This window comes from Cavia porcellus, unplaced genomic scaffold (assembly GCF_034190915.1).
Source record: "Cavia porcellus strain 051 isolate PalLab524CR breed Dunkin Hartley unplaced genomic scaffold, mCavPor4.1 scaffold_1, whole genome shotgun sequence".
Taxonomy (NCBI): domain Eukaryota; kingdom Metazoa; phylum Chordata; class Mammalia; order Rodentia; family Caviidae; genus Cavia; species Cavia porcellus.
The window spans coordinates 178,290,588-178,318,305 of record NW_026947484.1 but is presented as its reverse complement, the minus strand read 5'-3'; the positions used below and the strand labels follow the sequence as shown (position 1 = coordinate 178,318,305).

Here is a 27,718-nt window from a genome sequence, read left to right as displayed (position 1 = left end):
AGGATTTGCAAACAAAACAATTTAATACAGGACACTTAATTTATAGAATAATTTATAATAATAACCCAAAGAGTCAAACAGAAGAAGTGCAGGAAATCTGGCCACACACTAAGGGCCCTCAAAAAATCCAGCTGAAGGCCCACATTCCATGGCAACGTGCGGCGTGAGTCCAGCTGAGAACCTAGAGCCTATGATGATGTCTCTTGCAAATCTGTTTCATGGATCTCCACTGGGAAGGCCCAAAGCTCAGCAACGAAAGCTAGAAAGTCTGTGACAGCAGGATAAAGAATTGTGCCAGTAGACTGAGGGTTCTGCACTGGAGCACCAGGAAGCTATGCTCAAAGGACCAGAGCTCCCCTGAAAGTACCACAGCATCCTCAGTGACAATGAGGTCCTGAGCTCCTCTGATGATCAGAACAGCTGAGTTTAGATCAGGAAGCCAGTGTGACAAGCTTCTCCAGGAAACTGAAGAGCGCACCATCTTCACCTCCAGAGCCAGGCAGCAGTGCTCAAAGTAAGGGCCAGAGCTCCCCCAAAGTGAACCACACCATTCTTAGCAACAAGGTCCCCAGCTCCTCTGACAATAAGAACAGCCAAGTTCATATCAGCAAAGAAGCTCAGCAGGCTCCTCCAGAAGAACCAACGGCAACAGGAAAACCAACAGCACCACTTCTTCCTCTTCAGTTCTCCTTTTTATGCTGGCAACGCTCCTCAGGCAGACCCTCTACACTCAGCACCACGCTGATTCAGTTCAAGTTAACCACCAGTTGTCAGCCACCACTGCTATCTTTCCATCAGTGTGTGCTTTGGGCCCCTTTATCAAAGATTAAGTAGCTGTATGTGTCTAAGGGTGGTTCTGTGTCCTCTAATCTGTTGTTCCATTGATCCACATGTTTGTTTTGATGCCGGTGCTATGCCCCGCCCTTGTTTTTCTTGTCATTTTGAGACAAGGTCTTGTTACACAGTTCGGGCTGGCCTTGAACTCACTTTGTAGCCTAAGGCTGGTCTTAAGCTTACAATAATCCTCCTGTCTCAGCCTTCTGAGTGCTGGGATTACAGGCATGTCCCACCATGCCATTTTTTTTCACAACTGCCTTGTAGCATAGCCTTTAAACTCAGGTATTGTGATTCCCCCTGCTTTGCTTTTGTTGCCCAAGATTTCTTTTTCTGTTCTGAATCTCTTCTGGTTCCATACAAATTTTAGGATTGTTTTCTCTAGCTTTGTGAAGAATGCTCTTGGTATTTTGATTGGGTTTACGTTAAATCTGCATGGCAATTTTGTGAGTATGGCCATTTGGCCCATATTTGTTCTGACTATGCAGGAGAAGAGGGTATCTTTCTTTATATTTTCTGATTTCTTCTTTAATCTCCTATCTCAGAGTAGCATAGTTTTCTGTCCTTAGGTTGATTCCTAGGTATTTCATTTTTCTTGATACTACTGTGAATGGTGTTGTTTCATAATTTCTTTTTTATTGAAATCATTCTCAGCATACACAAATATTATTGATTTTTGCATGTTGATTTTGTGTCTTGATACATTAGTGTTTTACAGCTTGTGTTTAGATGTTCCCCCAAAGCTTTATGTAGTTGTAAGTGGGGCTTTTTCAGAGGTGGCTGAACCTACAGTGTGTGAGATTAGGGTTGATTCATGGAGCAATGTTATGATCAAAGACACTAAGGTTAAGAGTACAGGTGTTTGCCCTAAGTAGTCTGGATGATAAGACATAAAAGAGACAGAAACAGCCATGGTTGTGCTTGTCACTGTGCTACCTTCTGACTGCCATGAACTGTTTCTCTTCTGTGATGTCACCCTGCCTGGGAACCAGCTAATTGTGTGCTGAAACTTCTACAAACTGTGAGCTAAATAAAGCTTTCTTCTTTTAACTTTGGATGTTGCCTGTTTTGCCTCAGCAATGAGAAAAGTAACTAAGACAGAATTTGGTACCAGAGAAGTGGAATTGTTGTTATGACTATATCTGGTCATATGGTTTTGGAACCTTCGTGACTGGCTTGTGGGAAGCCTGTGGAAATGTTCAGAGATGCCAGCTGGAAAAGTAGAGCTGGAACGCCATAGGCTGTGCTGTACTGTATGGGAGATTCTGGTTAAAGCTCAAAAGACCAGAAGGCTGATAAAAATCTTGCCAGTAAAGATCAGGGTCAGGTCTTTCACTGGGAAGGACTACACTGGCTGTGGAACTCCAGACAGTGTGTTTTATGTGGTGGCAGAAAATTTGCATTCTGCTTGTGTCCAGAGATTTTGCCTGAGACTAAGATTAAGGGCAGAAGACTAAGTAACTTTTCAGGAAAAGTTTCAAAGCAGTCTAATGTTGATATGATGGCATGGCTAGTGTTGAGAATCTAGAGCAAAAAGCCAAGTAGAATGATTCAAAACATTGTGAGTTTGGCCAGAAAAGAAGTTCCAGTAAAACTGTGGCCTGCAAAGTTGAAATAGAGGAAAAATTGGTTGTAAAAAAGACAAATATTTCAGAAAAAGACAGCAGAAAAGATGACCTGAGGACATCACAAGAACCAAGAGAACTCCAGGTTTGGCAGATTCAGAGTTGCAAAAGCAACGCATTGCTCTGAGAAGACAGCCCATGTTCCAGAATGAGGGCAGCCTAGGGGAATTAACTGTTCCTTAGGATTTGGTTCACAGGCATTCTAGTCCTACTGCCAAGAGAGAAGGAATCCTGGCTACTGCTCTAGTTGGCAGCAGGCCTTGGCATCATCCACACTGTATTGGTTTTAGGCTCATGCAGGATGCAAGAATTGTGGGGTCAGAAATGCTTCCACTGTGATTTCAGAAAAAGGCCTGGGAGGCAAGGAAGTGTACCCCCTAGGGCAATGTATGTGACACTGTGAGTGTGAAGCCAAAGATCCAGCAGCGATCCCAAGAGTTTGGAGAAGCCAGGAACATGGATCATCTGAGGAAAACTGCAGGGAAGGAGCATAGCTAACCCAAGGAAGAAGCTGTAGGAACTCTAACCACCAATTAGCAAAGCTTCAGGATCTGCCAGAGACAAAGGAAACAAGGAAACCAAAGTCCTGAAGGAAGGCACCAGTAGATTGTGGGGTTTTTGACTAGATCTTAGCAGACCACTCCTTGAGTGTCTATACCAGTTAGGATGGTTGTCTGTCCTGGGTTTTCAGAAGCCCACAGCTGCATTATACTGTCTCTGACCTATTTTAAAATAAACTGTAGCCCATAAGCAGCTGTTAACAATTATTCTAAGAAGCCAGTCAGGGGGCCGGTATTGTGTACTGTGGACTTAGGGCTCCACCTGGAGGGTTGTGTGAGGTAGGCAAAGGATCTTTCAAACTCTTTGGCACCCTTTTGCTTTGGAAAATCAAGTTTGGATGTTCTTAGTGTTTTTTTTTTTTTTCCATTGAGGCAGTTATTTGAGAAAGACTTTACAATTGATTTACTGAATATGCATTTTATCTGAATCTGGAAACAGATTTACCTTATCTGAGTCATGGAGAAAATTCTGGTCCTTATCTTCAAAGAAAGCAATAATCATTGGTTGGTTTAAACAAGCCATCAATTAATAACATTGAGCCCAGATTCTTGCCAAATCTGGATATGTGGGATTTCAAGCTCATTTCCATTTACTTAGAATAGTTACTGGTGCTTTTTGATCGCACCAGGCCACCAAGCATGAAGGTAAAGTCTTTTTTTTTTTTTTTTTCCTTAATCAGTACCGGGGATCGAACTCACAACTGTGCACTTGCAAGCCAGGTGCATATGCTACTGAGCTAAATCCCCAGCCTCCAGGTAAAGTCTTCTTGTTGGGGGAGTACAACCCAGGAATTTGTTCTTTTGTTATAATTATTGACTAGCTTTACAAAAGCTCAGGATTTTCAGTGCATGACTGTGAGTCAGTAATATCAGATTGTTAATCTCTTTAAGTACATTTACCAACGTTAGGTGCAGACCTACTGCTGTTCCTTGAAGCAGATGGAACTGGGTGCCAGAAAACACTTTCAGAGTGTACAGAAAGAACAGGACTGAGCCTCATGTAACTTGCAGGAAGGGGAGAATCTTTCCTGTTACTATCTCCTTGGGTCTAGATTTTCTTTAAAAAAATTTGAAAGGAATCATCTCAAGTACACTGGGACCCCAAACTTTGATTTTTAACCAGAAAACTAGCATTTAAAAAAAATCTGTTAACAAGCAAGTGTGTTTGGGGGTGTTAAATAGCTGACTTTATCAATGTTTTTGGAACATTGAACACAGCTGTTTGCAGTCTCCCTGTTTGAATGTCCACCTTGTGTTCTTTGATACTGTGATTTGAGGAACTATTTTCAAGAAAATAGTGTGTAATCTACTAGCAGGTAATTTCTTACTGTTATGGTTTTTTGTTTTGTTTTGTTTTGTTTTGTTTTGTAGTTCTGTATTGCGTGTACCCTTACGCCGCTTTGGTTTGTTTTGTGTTTTTCTCTTTTTCCTCTTAAATAAAAAAAAAAATCTGTTAACAGATTAGACATATAATATTTATATACTTTTATATGATATGTGATGGTAATTCGGTACTTGTATATAAGTGTAGTAATCACATCAGGATATTAAGCATTTCCATCTCTTCAAACACTGGTCATTTTTGTATTTTGGGAATTTTATATGCATGTTATTAATGACTCAGAAGTAAAGGCAGTATTTTTTGGTACTGCATAAATGTACCTTCAAATATTCATCTCAGATTTTTAAAAGTTATGTTCTGGTGTAGCAGAAAAGGCTCCCTAGCTTATCTGTTAGTTGCTTAGGTAACTGTTCTTGTTATAAGTTCCTATTACTTATGTCTCCTAGAAACAGCTGGTCACTATGATACATGTTGTAAGAACCAATCAAAGACATTCAAGTACTCTGCTTCTGTACTTCCTGGTTGCTTATCCCACGTAAGCCGCAAACTGCCAGACTAGGATCTGATATTTTGGGAATGATCCTGGTCAGTGCCTTTCAATGTAAATAAATCTGCCTCCAAAGTCTGGGGTCATATTGGTGTTTCTGTTTGCCATTGCACTGATAGTTGTTCCTAGTTCAAAAAGTGTGCCTTGAAAACAACAGATATAACTTTTGAATTCTAAAAGGAAAAAGCTGACAACTTACCAGCTATCCATCATGGACACTTGAAGTGTGAAGTGTTTAGGAGAAAGGGACAGGGCCTATGTGAGGAGCCAAATAGTGTTCTTGGGAAATGCTACAGAGAGAGGCCCCATCATTTTATATATGTGTGATTAGCAGATACAAAGAGAGGCACGTTCTTCTGGCCCAACTGAGTAAGCTCTGGGATAGATTCATGCTTCCTGGGAGGTGTGGGGATCCAGTTTTTCTTAAGGATGAGCTTATTGTTGCTACTGATTTCAATGTGGCCCTGTGAAATAAGTTTCTTATGTGTTTCATGAATGGATTAATGAATAAATGACTTCTATAATCAGTTATTTGCCTTTTAGCTTCCTTCATATCATATTGCCTTCTTTCACCACCTCAACTATCCTAAAGTGTTTCATGTTTGTGGAACAGTGATTTTTAACCATATTTCAGTTCCCAGTAGATTCTTCTTTCCACTACTCCACTCCTTAAGCCAAAAGAGATAGAAGGAAAGCTCCGTTGTTCCTATGAATATTAGCCACAAACCTTTGGCCAGAGGAAGCAGGAGCTGGGGGTGCCACAGACAACTGGACTCTCACTTAGCATTACTGGTAGCATGCTTCTCTTGGTTGGTCTGTTAAGTGCAGTGGTAACGGTCAATGGAGCAGGCAAATTTTAGCTTAAGTTGGCTTGAGTAATTTTGAATATTAAGTTTCAGGCATTTACATTTTGTGTAATGCTTACTGATGTATGAGTGGACGTTACAGGTAATTTACCTTATCCAAGCAAAGTTTAGTTTAATGGTTTTAAAGGACAGTAAAACCTGACATACCTATTTACTGCATTCTAAGGGAAGGTGAAACACTTGCTAATGGTGATCAAAAATAACAAAGACATTTGTGAGTATAAATATTAATTGCATTAAGTACTAGATTGAGACAAAGACCAAAGGTAGTCGAGAAGAACGTAGGAGGCCACAAGTATTTAAAAAAAGCCCTCATTTTCGTTACCTGTGACTACAGAGAAAATGTGTTGCTTCATTTATCTTAGATCTGAAGAAGAATATGGCAAGTGAAGGGATCCCCAGTTCCTAAGTAGCCTTGAAGTTTTTCGGCACTCTGACATCCATGGAAAGCACTGGGTGAATGACCCTGCTTCTAGATCTCATACACAAAACCTTAATTTTCCAGTTTTCCTTGGACAAATTTTGAAGTGAATCCCTGAGAATCATTGTACAGTCATGTGATGTTTTTAACATTCTGATCTAAGTCTTTAAAATTGTTGAAAGTTGAACCAAGTGTAAATGATGCCTTGGGCCAATTCTGCATTGTTGTGTATTAATTTACATGTCGTTGAAACCAAGCACACTGAACTTGAAACAGGAAAGTGGAACTGATCATGGTATTCGAGAAATCTCTGAGGAGCACTCACATTAAGTTTGTAATTTACTGCTGGAACTCTTTGAGGTAAACCAGAGTCTCTTGATAGGAAAAGAAAATCACCCTAAAGTTTGAAAATTAATCTTATTAGCGCCAAATAAAATTATGTGGTTAGATAACTTGTGCAGAATATGATGGATTTAACAACATTAGGATAATATGATTTTCTTACTTAACCACAAATGGGAGGTAACACATGAAAAGCATTTTAGAAACTAGAGGAGAGTGCTGTTGGTGAGTAGCTTTTCAAAGCAACACTCAACTAACAGGAGTCTTGTTGTGATACAGTCCCAGAGAACTGAAGAAGGTAATCAGCGACTTTGGTTATGGTGTTTATAATGTACATGGCCAATTACAGCCATGACAGTGAGGCGCTGTAGCCTGTGAAGCGCTGTTGAAGGGGTCTAGTGTTGTCCAATGTTTTATTATGGAACAATTTCCCAAAAAGTTTCCTGTTTCCAGAATAATTACATTACATTTGGCATAAAAGCATGCTTTTAAGGTTTGTTCATACAAAAGGACCTTCTTTTTATAGTTGCAGACACATAAATAGTACTATTACTAAGTCTGAGTAGTTTGATGTGAAATATTTTGGAAGACTCTGATCCATTAACTACATAATCCCTTCTACATAAGTACAAAAAATTTAAAAATGGAACTGGCACCGATTGAACAACGAGTAAATAGGTGGAAGCTTGTAAAGCTGAGAGAATTAAGCCTCTGTTACAACAACATGAATAGTTAATGGCTTATTAGAAAAGGCAGATTCTATTCAAAAGAATAGAATCATTTCTTCATTTTCCATCCTGTTAGTTTTGAGTGAATTCCTCAGCACTCAGAGCCATAAGAGACATCTGACTTTTGTTTTCTCTTTGTTCTAGAAGCCTCCCCAGCTTTCCGAGGATGCTAACCAACTAAAAAGCGAGAGAGACAACAGCAGTCATCTCCTGGAGTCTGCTACCAGCTCTCTTTCCCCAGATCACAAAAACATGGAAATTGAGGTGCCCGTTACAGAATGTAGTAAAAGTGTTCCTGGAATCACCTCCACTCCCCACTCCATGGACCACCCTTCCTCTTTCTATTCACCCCCACACAATGGCCTTCTTACCCATCACCAAGAATCCCTCGATAATGATGTGGCCAGAGAGATTCGATATCTAGACGAGGTGCTGGAGGCCAACTGCTGTGATTCTGCTGTGGATGGGACTTACAACGGAACAGCGTCCCCAGAACCTGGTGCAGTGATCCTGGTGGGCAGCATAAGCCCATCTGCTCATATAGCCACCCAACCTGATCCTGCTGAGACAGTAGTGGGCAGGCAGGCTCCTCCTCACATTGAGCTCAGTCGAAGCCCCTCTGACACCATGGCAGAGGAGGAAAGGGCAAACGGCCACTCCCCTGACCAGCTCCGAGACACACTGGGTGACAACCTGCAGGCGCCTGTGAGCCCCAGCTCCTCCACCAGCTCCCGCTGTTCTTCCCGAGATGGGGAGTTCACACTCACCACGCTGAAGAAGGAGGCCAAGTTTGAACTGCGTGCCTTCCACGAGGACAAGAAGCCCTCCAAGCTCTTCGAGGAGGATGAACGAGAGAAGGAGCAGTACTGTGTCCGGAAAGTGAGGCCTTCAGAAGAGATGCTGGAGCTGGAGAAGGAGAGGAGGGAGCTCATCCGGAGTCAGGCTGTGAAGAAGAATCCTAGCATTGCAGCGAAGTGGTGGAATCCTCCCCAGGAGAAAACCATCGAGGAGCAGCTGGATGAGGAACATCTGGAGTCGCACAAAAAGTACAAGGAGCGCAAGGAGAGGAGGGCACAGCAGGAGCAGCTACTGTTACAGCAGCAACTACAGCAACAGCAGCAGCCCCCAGCACAGCTCTGTGCAATGCCACCTTCCTCTCTTGAACGTCCCAGTGGGACTGAACATGCAAAAGAAGACATCGTCACAGAACAGATCGACTTCTTAGCAGCGCGCAAACAGTTCCAGCAGATGGAGAATTCCAGGCAAGCAGTGGCCAAGGGCCAGAGTACACCTCGGCTCTTCTCTATCAAGCCTTTCTACAGGCCTCTGGGGTCCATCAATTCAGACAAGCCAACAACCATCCTGAGACCAGCTTCTGTCGTGGGACCTCCGGAAGACAGCAGTGCATCAGTGGCCAAGGGGCAGAAAACATCCATTGTGCCAGAGACCCAGTCTGGTGGAGGAGGCCCTGGCACTGCTACCCCTCAGGGAAAGGAAGGGCCTTACAGTGAGCCCTCCAAACGTGGGCCCTTATCAAAACTGTGGGCAGAGGACGGAGAGTTTACGAGTGCTCGTGCTGTCCTCACTGTGGTCAAGGATGATGACCATGGGATTTTGGATCAGTTTTCAAGATCAGTCAATGTCTCTTTGACTCAAGAGGAACTTGACTCAGGTTTGGATGAGTTGTCAGTGAGGTCCCAGGATACCACTGTCCTGGAGACCCTGTCCAACGATTTCAGCATGGACAACATCAGTGACAGTGGGGCCTCCAATGAGACAACCAATGCCCTCCAGGAAAACTCGCTGGCTGATTTCTCTCTGCCTCAGACTCCACAAACGGATAACCCCTCAGAGGGCCGAGAAGCAGTCTCGAAGTCATTCAGTGATCATGGTTTCTATTCCCCTTCTTCTACCCTGGGAGATTCTCCATCTATGGATGACTCCTTAGAATATCAGGCCGGTCTTCTGGTGCAAAATGCCATTCAACAAGCCATAGCCGAGCAGGTGGACAAGGCTGTGCCCCAAACCAGCAAGGACGGAGCAGAACGGCAGGGACCAGAAGTGACCCTGGAGGAAACTGAAACCAGGGCTCCCAGCTCAGAGAAGTCTCAGAGCATGTTTAAGCCTCCTCAGGTGTCCTCTCCTGTTCAAGAGAAAAGGGATGTATTACCAAAGAATCTACCCACAGAAGACAGGGTGCTCAGGGAAAGGGGACCCTCCCAGCTGCCTCCAGCTGTGCAGCCCAGCGGCCCGATTGACATGGAGGAGACCAGGCCCGAAGGGGGCTACTTCAGCAAGTATTCAGAGGCGGCTGAGCTGAGAAGCACAGCCTCCCTCCTGGCCACTCAAGAATCTGACGTGATGGTTGGGCCCTTCAAGCTGAGATCAAGGAAGCAGCGGACTTTGTCCATGATCGAGGAAGAAATTCGAGCTGCCCAGGAGCGGGAAGAAGAACTGAAGCGGCAGAGACAAGTGCTGCAGAGCACCCCAAGCCCCAGGACCAAGAATGCCCCATCGCTGCCCTCCAGAACCTCCTGCTACAAAACCGCTCCAGGTAAGTAGAGGTCTCATCACATGCAGGAGGTGGAACCTGAGTCCTGCTCACGGGTCTCTGCATGGAGCTGCACTGTGTGAGTGGCAGGAGGCACTGGCATGAGGGTTTCAACAAAAAGGGTGTCAGTGTCCCCTGGAAGTGTGTGAGTTGGGATGGTGCTTGTCACTTCCCAGCAGATGCAGTGGTTCCTTGCTTGTCATTCTGTCTTGGTCTTGGGCTTGGCTCATGACACAGAAGTGTCGTGCTTTATGTGGAAAGCTGCCTCTTGGCTGAGGGAGAAGCTGTGGCTCCAACCTGTTGGAGTAGGCCCATGTCTGTACTACACTGGAGTCAGTGGCTTGACCCTCAGTATCTGGAATTAAACACACCCATCTGATTTGGGGAGCTGTGTTCTACTAACCCCCTTGGGATGCTGGGTCCCTTTCCAGGGATGGTAGTTGTAACTCAGTGTTGCTGATTGTCCCATGGAAGATGTTTCTGTGCATCTTCTAAGTGATTAGAGTTTGACTCACCAATTATGGTCATTTTCATCCTAAGGACATTTCCGAGTGCATGTACAGTGGTGGTCCCAAAAGACTGCATCACCTAATGGCATCATAGACAACTCAGTTTGTGAAGTATGCTTAAAGTATTTATACAGTGATGAAATGCTCTAACAGTGCATTTTTTAGACCATGTGCCTAACCTTGAGCAAAGCATACTGTACTTTGGAATCAGCAGTGGCTTTTTTTTTATCAGAGATAATTTAAGAAATGTTGCCTTGAAGCATAATTGTTGGAATTTAACTTGGTCTGTGTAGATCCTAATTCCATCTTGACACTTGGCTTCCATAAAATCTACAATGACATCATCCTTAATTTTAGAGAATGCTTTCAATTTGATGACCTTCAAGTTATGTATCTTCGGTAGGAACACAACAAAATCTATACTGATCCTCACTGCATCCCAACAGGTAGATATGACACATGTCCCTACAATAAGGACCGGTATTAGCTCTGATCATTTAATATTATTGTTGATCACTTGATTAAGGGAGTCTGCAAGGTTTTCAGATTAAAAGCTACATTTTCCTTTTATAATTAATAAATATTTGGGAGGTAATACTTTGGAGCTGTGTGATCTTTACCTTACTTCTTATGAAACATTAAATCTACTACTCAGGTCAGTGTGGCCTCATGAAATCTTACTACACTCACTATTCAATCATCCATGTCTTTTACTATTTTTATCTTTGCTTTATTCCTCATAGATTTCCTTTTGGGATAACTTTTGTGTTTGTCTGAGATATCTCAATTATTCTGAGTGCCTCCTTACTTTCTGGTATCAGAAAGTGTTTCATCTTACACTTTCCAAATCCTGAAATCAGTTATATCTCCAAAGAACATTTGTTCCTTTTATTAGAAAACAGTGTTTAGAAACCAGTCTCTGGGTGCTAGGTGTGCTCATTACTACTCGATTATCAGTACTTCAGGCACTTTCAACTTCAATGGATCTGAATTATAGATATTCTCTTTCTCTGTCTCTGTCTCTTTCTCTCTCTCTCTCTCTCTCTCTCTCTCTCTTTCAGAAGCCGTGAGTTCATCCTAAGATCTTTGAATTGTAAGCTAAAATCCTAATATAAGATCTCCTTTTCCACACGTATAACCATCTTCTTAGTTGTAAGATGCTTGGTTCCTGTTATCCTCAATATATTTATTATTCTGTCATTCTCACCCCTACATGTAACCAATCTTCTGCTTTCCTTATCAACATGGGTAGCAGCATTACTTTCTGGGTGGTCACTACCATCCCCCTTGCCAGTACTGACCTTAGGCTCCTTGAGCACCAGCTCCCCACGCTGGTCACCGCTCCCCCTTGCCCATCCTGCTTTGGCTCGAGCAAATCCCACTGGGCTGTTGTGGCTCCTCGCATCCCTGCTGCTATCAGTACCATCTTATCTAGCCCCACATAATGGCTTTTAGAATAAGCTGTACAGGAAGGAAAGGGAAGGGAGGAGGTAAAGAAAGAACACGGGCACTTTCATGATATGGTTTTCTTTCCGGCCATAGAAGCAGCTGAGTGCTGGGGACAAGGAAAATTTTCAAGGCGAGTTTTTTTGTCCATGCTTAACAGGGACAGGTTGGATCCTCCCAGAAATTTTTCATTGTCAAGTTTACTGGGAACTTTTTTGTTGAGCTGGTGGCACAGAGATGCCAGTTGAGTGTCCTATCCTGAAAAAAGTCATTGTGTCACTTGATCTCAGCCTAAACTGGAGAACCAGCTGCACAAGTAAATGATGCTGAAGAGCCTGCATAGGAGCCTGCAGTCTCACGGATGGAGGCAAGGTCTATGGGCATCTCGGCTCCTCTGTGCCCATGGAAGACGGGTACCATGGTTTCCACTGACAGCTAGTTCTTTCTACCTAGCTCTCATATTTTATTACCAAACCTTCTTCAAATCAGACAAGAGATCGCCCACAGATTGGATGTCTAGTGAGGACCTGTTTCCTGGTTCATGGATGACACCTACTCTTGGTGTCTTCACATGGTAGAAGGGAAGAAAGCAGCTAGTCCCATTCAGGAGGGCTCAGTCCTTGTGATCAATCACTCCCAAAGGTCCCCACCTTCTGACATCATCACATTGGTAAGTAGGCTCCAACATGTGAACAGAGGAGAGGTAGAAAGGATGCCTGTATTCAGATCATAGCAGAGGATATTCTTGGTTTTCTCTACTTTATTTCCTAATGGAAGGCCTCACCATGTTGCCCTGACTTTACTTCCAACACATAAACAGTAGGCTAGTATAAAGACATCTTAATACTTTTCCCTAGCTTCCTACATGCTGTTGTCTGTCTGTCTTACTCACCAGGATTAAGTTGGCCTTAAAAGGAGCCAGGGTCCCAGGGTTTGCTCCTGGCATCCACAACCTAGTACCAATTTTCTCAGAGCTTCTCTCTTTGCTAATGCTGTGCTCCTCTCCCTTATCCACCCAGAGAACGATTTTTCCACTACAACATTTAAAGGAGATGCCATGAATTCCCAGATTTATGAGCTAGAAAGAAAGAAGCTACGTATAAAGTGCAAATTTTCTCTCTCCATGCCTGGAAACCTTTGGCATATTGCTTGGCCAGCCACCCTCCAAGTTTATGATCAAGGAGGAAGCTGACATATTACTCCTAGGCAGCCAAACTGAACAATTCATGTCCAGGGCCAGAACTGCTTGGCTCCAAGTTTGGTTTTGTGAATGAGATATTACTAAGTCCCTTTTGCACTATTTGAATTTCCTGCCAGAAGAAGTGACTCAGCTGGTTTGCTGTGTGACTCAGATTGATGATATAATATTATGTGATGAAAAATATAATTTCTGATATCTTCTCTGGAAGAAATCATGCTGGTGACATCCTGGAATCCTAAACTCTTAACGTAAACATAATTCACTGAGAGCAAGAAGTGATGTGAGAGATGTCATAATTCTTCCTATTGATATCTAGACATAGAATCCATTCCCTGAGTGCTGGAAAGATATTTGTTTTTGCTTTTAGTTTTTTTCGCTACTAAAAATGAAATGATACGGCTGGGATATAACTCAACAGCGCAGTGCCTGCCTGTCAAGTGCGAGATCATGACTTTGATTGCTGATATAAAAAAAAATAGGAGTTCTCATTTGAAAATGACATAGTTATTTTCAAAATCCCATTATCTGGACATTCTGTCTTCTTGGTTCTTATGTGACTTTTGAAGGAAGAAGTTTCACCTAGAATTTGAGTGATATTTGTTGGTACAGAGATGAACAACTGCACAGTCTCTCTGTGAAATGTTATCAACAAATATGGTGATTCTTAAAAATTTTTATTTATTTATTGGTACCAGGGATCAAACTCATGACCTTGCACTTGCCAGGCAGGCACTTATACCACTAAGCTAATTCCTGGTCTAACATGGTGATTTTTATGACAGAAACATGGAGACCTTCAGGCGCACTGAATAGGGAAGATCACCTCCCTTATAGGACAGGGAAAGTCTTACCTTTTTGGGAAACTACCATCCAAACTGTGAAGTAGGGGAGAAGTTGGACTGAGAATGTAGGGAGAGGTGGTGCCAGTGGAAAGGACACCTAGGGAGGCTAAGAAAGAACAGAGAACTTAGTGTACTTGAGGCATTTTTTCAAAGGCTAGACCAGGAAAATGAGGACATTCAAACAAAGCAAAAGAATGATTTGGAGCCAGACAACAAAGATCTGCATCTGTCATATTTACTCTGTGATCAGCTGGAAACCATGGACGGCTTTCCTAAGGCTGATTTTTCTTTACACATTTCTGAGCTGTCCTTCCTTCTTCCATGAATTGATAGTCTAAAAGTCTTCTTAGTTCCATAGGTCCATTACATGGAATTGGGCTGAGCTCTTTGTATGTACAAGTGCTTCTGAAGGCACGCCGCCATTTTGAAAACTTCCTCACATGTGAGCTCTCTGCTGAGGTACTTAGAAGTAGGAATAAAGGGAAACCCACACACTGCTGTAAAACTGCTCTGAGGAGAGAACTGGGAGGAGAGGGCTACCCAAACATTTTTACTGAAGTTACAGTTTAAGACCTTTTAAGTATCTTCTTATGTTAGGGGTTGCCAACAGGCAGCTTTCGCCTTAGTGCCTGTGTATATTCTTAGATATCCTGGTTTCACTTCCATGTTCTAAGTGTGTCAGAGAAACTCATTAGGTCATGATTAGCTGTGTCTCTTGAAATAGTTTCTGTTTTCATGTTAGATGCTGATTGGTCTAGCAAGGCATATAATTTAAAGAGAAGGTGAGGATATTAAGCCCCCTTGATTGGAATGTCTGCATATGTCACTTAGTAAAAAGATGCGGTCATTATACATCTTATAAAAATGAAATTTTATAGGGAATATTGACTACTGCTGTCAGTTTGGACTCAAATTCCATGGGAGGTGGTGCTCACACTGTTACAAAGATTATCAACGGGGTCTACCTCCCGCTTCCTCCTTCTTCAAATATCACAGAGGAGGTCTTAGAAAAAAATATGGGCAAACATCAGCACCATATTCATGAAATGGAGTTTGATGGCCTGTTACATGATTAATTAAAGCCAGATGAAGCTGAGTTTTATTGGTTTCCAGTAGAAGACTCTGTCAGCCACTGATAGAAGGAGTCCATTGCAGCCCAGGTAGAAGAGGGCTTCTTTGGGGAGTCTGGCAGGCCCTAATTGCAGCTTGTGAGGGCTCCTTTGGTTGTGTGAAGCTAACTAGAGCTTTATGTGAAATGTGCAACAGATAGCTATTGTCAGCTGTTTTATTTTCTGTACATTCTGTGGTGACACAGTCTAATCATGGTAGCTATGACTTATCAAGACCTTAAGTTAATGTCCGATATTAATTATTTCACACACATTTTTCTTATTTTCTCATTTAATCGTCCCAACAGTCCACTAAGATCTAATAAAAATAATCTGAATGTTTAACATAGTTCTGGACTCAGATTTCTCCACCCTGACTTTAGAAAAGTCACAAAGTGACAATACTATTATTCAGAAATATAATGTAATGCAGATATTTTTATGCGTATATTATTATTTGACACAACTGGCAAGTTCTGGGGCAGCATCCTGTCAATAAATTAAATTTCTGCTGTAAAACTTAGGAGTAATTAGTTATAATAGATGGAATAAATAAATACTACCAGCCTCATGTCAGGTTTTATTGTCAAATAAGTTATGAAAAAAGTTAGTTTTTCAGTCTTTTTTGGATTTTGGAAAGAAACTTAATAAGCTGTGAACCTATAATATTTTTCTTGTTCAAAGAATTAACACAAGAGCCCAAGGAGATTAAGTTGGTCAGAGTCACTGAGCAAGGAAGTGGTAGAGCCTGGTTTTAAATCCAGCCTCACTTGCTCCCAGAATCTGTACTATTTCCCCCAGCCTCCCGTGGGCCTCTGGTGCGCCTGTCCTGTGAGGTGCCCCTTCTCCAGCCCACAGTGACTGAACGCTAACCTTTCCTGTTAGCCTTTCTTAGTCTCCTCGATGCATCCAGAGCTGAGTTCCACTGCCTCACTTGTAAGCAGGCAGAGTTGCTAATGCTGCCCTAAGAGGTAAGCAGATGGTCTCCCGGGAGTGCTCTGGTGAGTTCTTCATGAAAGTTCTTTTCCCAGGAGGAAGCTCAGCCATTTATTCCTGAAATGGGCTCATTCCTTGATTTCTTTGAAAGAACTGGGTATCCAAACAAGGAATAAATATCTCAATTTGAGGGCAAGAAAGGACAAATGTCCACTTCATCAGCTGAACATGAATGTGTTTGACGTAGGAAGGTCAAGGTCTACTGAATTAATTGGTAGTCACTGAGTATCATAACCACCTTCTCTTTTCATTTCCAAGAAAGAACCTCCCTGAATTCTCTTATTTGAACCTAGAAAATATGTTCCTTAAAAAGGAACACCATTTGGAAAACGATTTATAGACAAAACCTACACTGAAAATGTGTTTGGCAGAAGACCAGAGTGTATAATGAAAATGGGGCTTAAAAGTGCAAGATTGCTTTTGGACACTACCTTCAGAGGGTTAAAAAGGGCAATCGTCATGGTTAAACCTCATCAGCCCTGCTCCTGAGAAGACGGGGGCTTCCGTGACAAGCCTGTGGTCATGGCTTTTGGGCAGTAGGGCTTTAAAAAAAGCAGACCCTTTTCCCCACCAAATTAATTCTTTTCTGTGTAAGCAGGTTCTGCTGTTTCTGCCCATTGTGCTGGCTTTTCTGATAGATCTGGGGTGGCTCCTGCTGGTGCCCATGCCTTGCTGGGGGTGTGACGTTTGTTCTTCCTACTCCACGCTCCAAGTTAGAAGAGTGCCTTCTGAAGAATCAGTCCCAACCACGTACAAAGAAAATACATACTCTTGGACTGACAAAGAGGAAGTGAATCAAAGGACCTAAATCTTATAATATCCCCGGTAAGAAAGGGAGCTAATCAAAGCCAGACTAAGGGGCAGGATGTCCCCTGTGACTGCTGGAGCCAGGGCAGGATATGAATGCTTCCCTCGCTAGCTAGTTACTTGCTGTGTACTTCCCAAGTAGGCTGGCCTTCACATCTGTTTGATCCCTGTGAATAAGCCTCTGCCTAGGAGGTGGAAGACTGGGGTCAGAGCAGAGGTGAAAAGAACAGGGTAGAGGAGTCTTCAGATACTGCACGCTGGTCAGAACACAAGAGCCCCGAAGAATACATCTGTAGTTTATTAGTGATATTTTATTTCCTGTAGCTTTGATAAACATTTCCAAACTTGTGTGCATGTGACACCGTGGATATAACCAGTCTCTTTTTTTTTATTTCTTCTTACTCAAATATAAATTCATTCTGTAGGTAAAAAACTGGTCAAGGAGAATAGGTGCTAAGTGTGACTGTCAGTCCCCTGGACTCATACTAGGGTTAAGTTCTGGACTATGTTGCTTGCTGACTCTGTGATTAGCTTATTCACCTCTATAGACCTCAGTATTCTCAGCAGTAAAATGGGAATAAAATAGTAAAAGCCTCACACACACATAAAAAAAGCTTTAGGCACTTTGTAATACATAAAATATTTCCGATGAGAGTAGTTATGGGGCTGGGGATTTGGCTCAGTGGTAGAACGCTTGCCTAGCAAGCTGGAAGCCTGGGTTCGGTCCTCAGCATCAAACCTGAAAAACAAAAAAATCCATTAAAAAAACACAAAAGAAAAAAAAGTAAGAGTAGTTATTACAATTGCTGTCAGGTTTTAATGAAAGTCCTAGAAAGCACTGGCAGAATTACTTATGAGTTATTCTCCTGCAGCAGCTGTGAATCTGAAATACATAACCGAACATGCATTGTAAAATTACTTTCTATTCCTAGTTAGAGTTTTTTTCAGTTATTTCTATAGAATTAAAATTTCTTACATAACCTGAGTTCAGCAATAAGTTTTCAGTTGTCAGCTGTGATTTAATAAACTAGAGTGACAAAATCCTTGCTTCAGTGTGTTGGGTGACAGTGACATTATACCATGAAAATGTCCCTCCCCTCCTTGCACAACCAACACTTACTATGTTGGTAGAAATCTACTGAATAAAAAAGATCTTAGTCTGAGCTTGCTTTTCACCATGATCTTCATGCCGATTTTTAAATCGACTTTTAATTTTTTTTTTTTTTTAATCTTAAACTAAGCTTTCCCTGGAGAAGCCAAGCTCTATATTTCTAACATCATCTTTCTGTGGCACTCATAGAGCAAACCCAATCTCAGCAGTTTACATAAAACCCTGATTTAGCCTGGAGTCATGGTGCTCACTTATAATCCCCACTAATTCAGGAGGCTGAGGTAGGAGGGTCTCCAATTGGAGGCCAGCCTGGGCAACTCTGTGAAACCCTAGCTCCAAAAACAAAACAACAAAAATCCGCATACTAACTTACCTGAACTTATCGTAGTTAGCAGTTTCTCAGATTTGTTTCACTGGGCAGGGTGTTTCTCCTTCTCGCTAGGTTTATGATCTCAAGATTTACTTCACACTCGTTCATCCTGGAGCCTTCAAAAGCAAAGAGGGATGGCCTCTGGGTCACAGTTGGAATGGCCCAAGTGTATGCACCCTGGAACAGACTAGAAAAGCAATTTAAAATGCAAGGGAGAGCCTCACTTGCTGGGGACCTGTGAATCACATGAGATGTCTACAAGCCTTCCCCACTGCCATGTGGAGAAAGGAGGTCACTGAAAGAGGCCTGGGCCGAGGCACGTCATCTGGTGGGTGTTTTGTTCAGTTTGGTTTGGTTTTTAAATACGAGTGGGTGATGGCTTTTTCTTTTTCTTTGAGAAATGCAGAAACAAAAGACCATTGAGTGAAGACCTCAGAATCCATGCATATGGAGTATAATGATAACCCAAATCTAAACTGTTGCTTCACACACACACACACACACACACACACACATCTAAACTTTGGAATCAATATTCTCGGAGTTAGACCTGTCCCTGCAGAAGGAGGATTTGGGCAGCTGGTAATGACCCCCCAGCAGTGTTCTGAGCACAACCAGCCCTCTCTTGAGTTTCCCTGAGTGGGAGGAATCTCAGATTCTTTCCTCTGCCCCTTGTCCCCAACACAGCTACCACACATGCCCAAGGGAGATCCCCGAACTCAGCCAAGGCAAGACTTGTTTTCTCCGGGCCAGAAAGTGGCTTAGTTGCTTCTCATAAATAAACAGAAAACAGCAAAGCCACACTTCCAGGTTTGCTTTCCCATGCATGGTGAGAGGCGGCAGTGGCTAACTTGGAATGGGATCTGCCACCTTCCGCACTCCTCAGTCTGCTCCACAATGCTGCAGTCTGTAGACACCACTGTGGTAAGATGAGCAGAGGATTTCTGAATGTCTGAGTCTGTGCTCCCTGGGAAGGCGGGAAGGTCTGCAAACATACCAATATTTAAGACTCAGTAAATAAAGCAGGTTTATCCCCTTTTCTCAGCATGGGCTAATTTATATTTAAAAATTTGAGCTTGTTTTGCATTTTGAAATGAATAAGCTTGTACTTGTAGGAAAAAAATTGGAAAATAAAAATAAAAAGTGAGTCATCCTATATAACCAGAGATATCAGCTTACCTTTCTAGATTATCCTCATGAACAGATACCCATGGGAGGTCATAGGATTTATATTTCTATTTATTATCTTATAGTTTTACAGACTGGAAGTAAGAAGTGTGCCTGCCATGGACCGAATTGTGTCCCTTCCAAATTCACATGTTGAAGCTCTAGTGTGGTAGTATGGGGAAATGTGGCCTCGGAGAGGTAATTAGGTTGGATGAAGTGGGAGGTATTAGTGCCCTTGTAAGATGAGACACGAGAGAGCTTGGTCTCTCTCCCCATGACTTGAGGACACAGTGAGAGGGCAGCTGTTTGCAAGCCAGGAAGAGACCTCTCACTAGAAGCCACACATATGACACTTTGATCTGGAAATAAATGTTGCTTAGGCCACATGGTATATGGTATGGTGGTTGTGTGGCAGCCCGAGAAGACTCAGACACGGCTAAAATCAAGGCGTTCACTTCCCTTGATTCTCCATGTTGCCCACACCCATGGCCCATGACCACTTCCTCCATGTCCAAAGCCAGCAACGCAGCATCTTCAGGAGATTCTGTGTCTCTTATGTTCTCCCCAACTAGCTAAACTTAATCATTTACAAAATTCTTATTAGGGCATCATAGTCATAGGTTTAGGGAATTAGGAGTTGAACACCCTTGAGGACACTATTATTCTGCCAACTACATATTGTCAGATACTGATTTAAGTGTTACCACATGTCACACGAGGTTCCCAAAGCTAGTAAGTGGCAAACTAGGACTTGAACCCATGCACCCTGGCTCTGGAGCCTGTGCCCTAAACCCCCACAGTACATCCTGCTTTTGTGACTTGCTTTTTCTCTTAATTTATTTTGAGTATTTTCCTTACCTTAATTTATCCTCTAAATTTCAGAGTCTGAAACATAATTTGTAATGGCTAAACAACTTTTATCGTCCGAATGAGAGACAACTCATGTAACCATTTTCCTATAGGAATATCATTTTTAAATGCTGTGGTACAATTTCTTGTCCGTAAATTTTGTGTTCATACATAATTATCAGCTGAACTTGTGCCAGCAGATAATAATAGAAATTCCATGAAGTGAGGTTCTCTGGTTAAATAAATTTGAGAAATGCTGTACCTATATTCTTGTGTTACAGATTCATAATCATAGCAGCACCAAAACCAGAATTATTTTAGATATGGATATAATTCTCTCTCTCTCTCTCTCTCTCTCTCTCTCTCTCTCTCTCTCTCTCTCTCTCTCTCTCTCTCGCTCTTTCCCACATTGATAAGATAATAGGACACTGTTTTGGAAACATTACTTTAGAATTAACCCAGCCAAGTAGAGCTGCTTATCCTCAAACACCTTCAAAACCTTTGGTCTAAAATTAAATAGAATAGTTTGAACAGAATCATGTTTATGAAACAAACTCAGTGTTTCCCTTCCTCCGCAAGTCTTTGTTCTGTTGTGTCCTTGTGGCTATTGTAGAGGTCACATTACCTCTTCTCCCTGCACAGTAAATGAGATTGAGGCTTTCAGAGCTACACTGCATGGTCTGCTCATGGTGTTTCCCAGACACAGTGACTGCCCTTCTTTAAGACAGCCCTTCTGGAGAGTGTTTAGTCCAGGTGAGAAATCGGAGGGCACAGTGTTAATCATTGAAAATGCAGGCTACTTTCTGGCATCATCAGCCATAGAATCATTCACCAGGTGAATAAACCAATATAAGAGCAAAGTTTGCTGGAGGAAAGCTGAAGTGGAAGCTGCTGTTATTAGGGAAATGCTGCAAGAGATGTGCAGCAGAGCAAAGAGAAACATGCACTAAAGACAACCGGCATTGTTTGAGGGCTCTAACAGGGAGTGTGCTCCAGGCCAAAGAACTCTGAGAGGGCCCTATGGGGGGGGGGGCTGAAGGCAAATGTAACTGACCTCTCAGATCTCTGCATGGGCCACTGACATCACATTCTTGTGCTGATCTCTGAGACCCAAACAGTGGTGATGTCTGCAGGGTCTGCAGGTGGGGAAGGTGCACGGAGGTCTCTCACTTCCCTAACTGGAAAGACCATAGGTGGCAAGCTTAGGAGCTCCTCTGAGGAAGCTGTCAGGTGAGGACCAGATCCTACTCCTGCTTTTCAGTTGTCTGTGATTCCTAAGTTGACACACAATACCTCCCTTTGCACATGATTTGACCCACCCATGAGTCAGGACAGTGTGAGATTACAGAGCCCAGCAGAGGGCGCTGACTAAGCTAGTCTTCCCCAGTACTGACCAGACCGATGGTCAGGAGTCTGGAATGACGCACAATGCCTGTGACATCTGCCCTGAGGCTCTGATGTGGACCTCGTTACCTGAAGCTTTTTCTTTCAAAGCCTCAAAGCCACCCTCTCTATGGAGGCAGCTACTGCATAAAAGGTCTTCCTACAATCTTTGGTGGTTGTCACTGCTAACACTTGCTCAAGGGATTTTTTTTTTTTTTCCAGAGTAAGAAATCAGCAGGAGAGCTGGGTGTGGTGGTGCACACCTGTAATACTCAGCACTCTGGAAGCTGAGGCAGGGTTGGGAGTGAGACCCTGTCTAGCAAGAAGTGTCTTTAAAGTTTAATAGCTGATCACTCCTCTGTAGTAACTTTTTGTGCTCTTTATAACTCTCTTGCTTTTACCATATATCCCCAACATCTAATATAGCCATGATCGACACTGGGTTTGTGCGCCAGATAATTCTGGAATTAGCACGTGAGCCTACATGGTGTAAGCCATTCTCGGGTGTCATGATGTCCACCCTAAATATATCACAAGGTCACTGTAAGGATTAAATGATGTGAAGGCTATAAATGAAATTGAAATGCCGTATTACTAATGCAAAACCATTGAGTCTGTAGTTTTGTGGCTATAGGATATTTTAGGCCATGTGCTTTGGTGAAGACATTTGAGCTCTTTCTCCAGATCCCCTGTGGGAACTCTGTCCTAATTCACAAGCATTCACTATGCATGTTTTGTAATGCATATACTGGTTTACACAACACACATCGACTTCTGCATCTGGCCTCAGACCTTGGTTACTGTTGGTGTCCGGCAGTGACCATAATGGACAAGACCCTATCCCAAAGGTCTGTACCCATATAAAATAAGACAAGTCCTTACGGTGCAAGGGTGCATGTTTTCAGGTGATTTTATAGTTTGGAAAAGTAGGTGCTATAACTACCAGGTATGTCAGCATGCAAAACTGGCTTTCAGAAAAGCATAAATAGAGTACTGTGAAGCCCAATGCTGTGTGTGTAAGGTATGGAACAGAGCATCCAGGCTCTGCTTTCTAGGAGTGCAACTGATGAGAGATGATCTAAACACTTAAGAGGTCAAGTGGAAAATGATGATAATCAGCCGGGCAACTTGGTGTCTATTTCTGCTCTTAGAAGTGCTGCAAAATGGTATAAAGAAGTCACAGGAAAGTATCGTTTATTTTGGCTCTGTAGCAATGTTCTCTGAGACTCCAACTAGATAATAGGTAGACTCACTGGATGCTTTCTGTTCTAAATATTAAATTTAGGCAAGTATGGTGGCACATGTCTATAATGCCAGCATTTGGGAGACTGAGGCAAAAGTATTGCTGCAAATTCAAAGCCATCCTGGGCTATATAGTGAATTCGAGGCCACTCTGAACTACGTAGTGAGACCTTGTCTCAGAAAAAGAATAGTAAAATATTCCAACACAAGGATGACTCCTTTCAAAACCCCTGTGGATGTTAAAACTTGAAGAATATAGTTGATCAGTGCAAGATTAAAATGACACAATAAATGATGAATTACTGATTGTTAATCGAAAAATAGGAATTAAAAGCAGGCTTTTTAGCTCCTATCAGAAGGAGCTTGTGCCCACCATCTACACAGAGGCATTGACTCTGGCTTCGCTTGTGATTCCTGCTGTCAGGCAGAGGCCAGGTGAGCAGTATTGGACAAGATGCTTGAGTCTCCTTTAGGTTGGAACTGAAAGGGATCAAGTGAGGCTGTAATATCCCCTAGCAGTGTCCAAACTTCTGGGCTTGAATGGATCCATTTATTTTGGATAGCTTCTCTACCGTGCTTGTTGCATACTGCAGCTAAGACACTCACAAAGGGCGTGGTCAGAAAAATCATGACTACTGCACCTTCCCAGAGGTGCTCTTGGGTCTCTGTGGTACTAAAACTTGCCCCTTGGCAGACCTGAAGCCAAGGCCAGGCACTTCCCAGAAGAGAAGGATGTAGGTGTTCTTTGCAATAGTACCCAGTGTCCCCTCACCACGGTCTAACTAACCATTGGCTTCATCTGCTCACCCTAAGAATTCCTGAAGGGCATCTCAAGAGCTAACCTCATGCCATTCCATGGCTGCCACTCACCTCTCTACTGTCTTTGTTGGTATTTTTTTTTTTCTTAAGTTTTGGGAAGACCTCAGAGTCAGATACCTTCAGGACTCCACCAGGTAAGGAAAATGAATGAAATTGGTGAACGTAAGACTGGTGACTGGGAACAAACAAGCCTCACTCTTACCCAAAGGTTTTGAAATGCTGTGTGTCCATGCAGAAAGCCTTTGCAGGTCAGCTGAACATTGGCCACCTGTGGGAGAGGACGGAGGAGGCTGGGAAGGCCAGCTACCATCCCTGGCTCTGGTGACTTCTGTTCAGCACAGACTTCTCTCGGTGGAACTCAGTTGCTGCATCTGTAAGAAGTGGGTCTCTAAGGCTCCAGAGCACCACCACCTCCTCTGACAGTTGAACTCTCTGATCCGTGATAGAATATGTCTCTCTGAAGCAGCTGGAGCCATAGTCTGATGCATGAGTGCAAAGTACCTGTCAGGCCTGTTTGATCTGACTGACTTTTCGGAACCAGTGTCTTCGAGGTCTTTGTTGAGTGACTGCATTTTCCTTAACGGTTTTGTTTCCTGTAATAAAATAGTCTGTGTCTACCCATCCTGCTGGAACCACTTTTGATGTCAGAAGTTGCTTTTTCCCCCACCAGTTTTCTCTTCTTTCCAAAAGCGGTCATGAGCAAACAAAGCTTAGAAAGGGTGTTCTCTTCGTGTTGTTTCAGGGAAAATAGAGAAAGTCAAACCTCCTCCATCCCCCACAACTGAAGGCCCCAGCTCGCAGCCTGACTTAACCCCCGAAGAGGCTGCCGGAACCCAGCGGCCCAAGAATCTGATGCAGACCCTCATGGAAGACTATGAGACACACAAATCTAAAAGGCGTGAGAGAATGGATGATAGTAGTGTAAGTTTTCCTCCTTTCCTTTCAATCCTCTGAAGGTGACGGTCTGTGTGGCTAGTGGTATTGCAGGTCAGGGATGGATGTGTATGCAGGTGTCTGGCCAGCATTGTGGGTTCAAAACCAGTTTTCAAATGTGTGATTTAACGTGCCTGGAGCTCTTGACAGTGTCAACCATGCAATGATCTGTCCTTTGGGTGCCTAGGACAGCTCAAGCCCACTAACAAGGTTGGTAGCTGAGAAGTTTGGTGGCTAGAAAGACCATATGCAAAGGCACCCAACAATGAAGGCCAGGAACACTGTGGAAGCTTCTTCAGGCCTGCTGTGTAGAAAATTTTTATTTCTGGAGAACAATGAAATGCTGCTCCTTCAAAATCTCCTTTGTGGCAATCTTTATAAATGTTACCCAGTGCTCAAAAGGCTAAGTGTGTTCTGGCCTGTTTCCAAGCCCACGTGTGTAGTTTGGCAGAAAAAAGACATCGGAAATGACAGTTTAAAACCACATGGCTACCCCTAAACCCCAGGATTTCTCACGTGGTGCTCACATGAACTAGGGAAGCATCATCTGCTCTGTGGTTTCTTTGTCCAGCAAGAGACCTCAGAGTTGCTGCACACGGTCCCTAGAGCCTGGGTGAGCCTCAGAGTTTCATGCCAGCACCCCAGGGGCTCTGGCATCAGTCTCAGAGCATTCATCAAAGTCATCCCTCCCTTCCCCCAGTAACTAACATCAGGGGACAAATAGTTTGGATTGGGACACTGCTGCATTTATCCAGGCCAGATCCTGGTTTAGGCCTGTGGTCTGGTATGATTGTGAATAACATCCCCTTTCACTCTTAAATGCCTCCTGTCTGGTTGGCAAACTGTCTGGCCGTCTTAGACTTGAACACTTCATAGAAGGGTCATGCTGACTTAACTGCCTGTCAAATCCCGGCTGGATAAGCAATGGATCTCTAGAGTTGAAGCCGGACACTGCAATTTGCTTTCAAAATATTTGGTGGTAAAGAAAGGCAGAAAGTAAGCACACAAGGATAGAGCAGCCTGCCAGCTTGCAGGGAGTCTCCCAGCTGTCCCTGCGTTAGTCCCAGCCTGCCTGGCGCAGTGGCGAGGCTGGCATGCAAGGCTGGAGGGCTTCCAGTTGGTTCTCTGTATTTCATACTGGGACGGAGCCTGGCCCTTTTTGGTTGCCATAGACATTTCCTCTGGGCATCAACGGTGGGGTGCCGGCTGTGCTTCCTGAGCTGCGGGACATGTCCTACCCACGGAGCCACCCGAGCTAGCCCTTCTTTGGTACAGAGCTCACCTTTAGGTGTGTTTGGTTGCCTCTGGTCATTCGGAAGTGCAGTGCTGTGTGTTACTTCTTCCCTCCCACGGATGCATTACCAGCTTTGCTGGAAGGTGGCTGAGTGTGGAGGGGAAAGAACTAGCCGAGCCCCTGAGTTGGGATTTCCTCTTTGTATTCATGAGCTGTGTGGAGTCAGGATTTAAATAACTATGAAGAGGTAACTTCCTAGTCTAAAACAATAGGCATTTTAGGTAAGATAGAAACCTACTACCTAATCAAGTGGTTACTATCTCTTGGTCTTGAATTTGATGTTTAACTGTTGCTTACATTGCAGTAAGTAGAATCAAGTGTTCTGTGGGACATGTAATCCCATCTCCTCACTCTGGTAGGCTGAGGCAGGAGAACTGCCAAGTTCATTCCCAGCCTGAATAACCTAGTGACTTAGTAAGACACTGCCTCAAAATAAGAAATGAAACAAGGACTGAGTATGTGGTTTAGGGTGAAGACCCTAGGTTCAGTCCTTGGTACTACAAGATAAATACATTAATTCTTAGGAGTAGAGCAAAAACTATCAGTCTCTCTACTAAATCTCCTTTTTAAATGAGATCCAACTTCAAAAATACACTGTTACTTCTAAAGCGACTCTGTGATCATCAGCCAGACTTAATTTCAGAGCCATTTTAGCTTGTCTCCCAGTCCTTCTAACACACAAGGTCTTTTCTCTTGTATCCATGTCAATCACTGGAACGTGTATCGAAGTTTACCTGTAGGGATGAACAAACTTCCTTTTTCCCCCCTGGCTTTTCTGTGATCCCTCCCCCATTTTTCTTTAATTATCCCCTCTACAAAAGGATTGTGTAACTGACTTCCCGATCCTATTCCTAGACACTAACGGTAATTTTCTTAAAGGTAAAGTAATTTCTGCGCGCCTTGCTGGAGATAGTACACGATCTCCAGGAGGGCACACAGGATTAGAAACCATGCCTGAGAGCCCTGTGGGTGCCCTCCCAGGATCGGAACCCTTTCGTAAAGAAACCATGAGATTGTTTGTGTGTTTGCTTCTGCACAATGATTTGGGCCAAATAAAAGCAGAAGTACACCCTGTAGCACGAGGGTGGCTGCCATGCAAGAGAGAGCACAGCGGCCTAAAGAACAAGTTTTGTAAGTTGAATGAAAAGAATTCTCATTTGCTGTGATTCCCAAGAGAAGGCAGACTAAGAGAACAGACAGCAGGGCTGTGTAAATAGTAGGGCGCATTAGGCAGTCTTATGAGGCCCAGAAAAAGAGAAGGCGCCCACGTGAAGCCAGGCCTGGTTTTACTGGGAAACTTGCGCTAAAAGCACTGAGAAAAGCGATCCTTGCCATCAGCTCAGCTTCAGACACTGATGGTGTTTGGAGTCCTGTGCACAGCTCCCTACAGTTTTCCAACTCTAGGAAAAGTCATATGCAGACCAGAACAGAAGGCCCCTGGCTCACGAAATCCTGGCCAGGGAATAGTGTGAGCGAAGCTGCAAGACGTTCGATGATCTCTGTCACACCCTAAATCGTCTTTCTGTCCTGCTGGAGACACAGTGGTTACTGAAGGTCTCAGCAAATGACAGCGCATGGAACACGAAACCACAGCTTTCTTGGAATGTCTACCCAGTGATTGCTGTGCTGACAGGACTAACCTATCTGTGGATGGTTTCCTCATTTTGCAACGGGTAAAAAGGAAGGTCAGTGATAAGGAATATTTCCCAAAAAGTCTCCCCCACTCCCGAGCCATGCTTCCTGCTGGCTCAGGACGTGAGCGAGGTTCTCCCTTCCGCGATCAAAGCCTTCGCTCCCCTGCCCTGCTTCCCTGCTCTGCCTGGT

General features: G+C 43.4%; 1 protein-coding gene across 12 annotated transcripts in view; it reads left to right on the top strand.

Annotated features, from left to right (window-relative positions):
* Positions 1–27,718, top strand: part of Palm2akap2 (PALM2 and AKAP2 fusion) — a 461,803-nt gene that overhangs the window by 423,438 nt on the left and 10,647 nt on the right. For 9 of the 12 annotated variants that reach the window (XM_063260993.1, XM_005000963.4, XM_063261014.1 and 6 more), the window contains 2 exons: positions 7,410–9,819; positions 24,410–24,588. In XM_063260993.1, the coding sequence (XP_063117063.1) occupies positions 7,410–9,819; positions 24,410–24,588 (2,589 nt within the window). Of the gene's footprint in view, positions 1–3,755; positions 3,776–7,409; positions 9,820–24,409; positions 24,589–27,718 lie in introns of those variants that run through there. The other 3 variants (XM_063261006.1, XM_063260999.1, XM_063261034.1) reach the window with 2 other exon arrangements.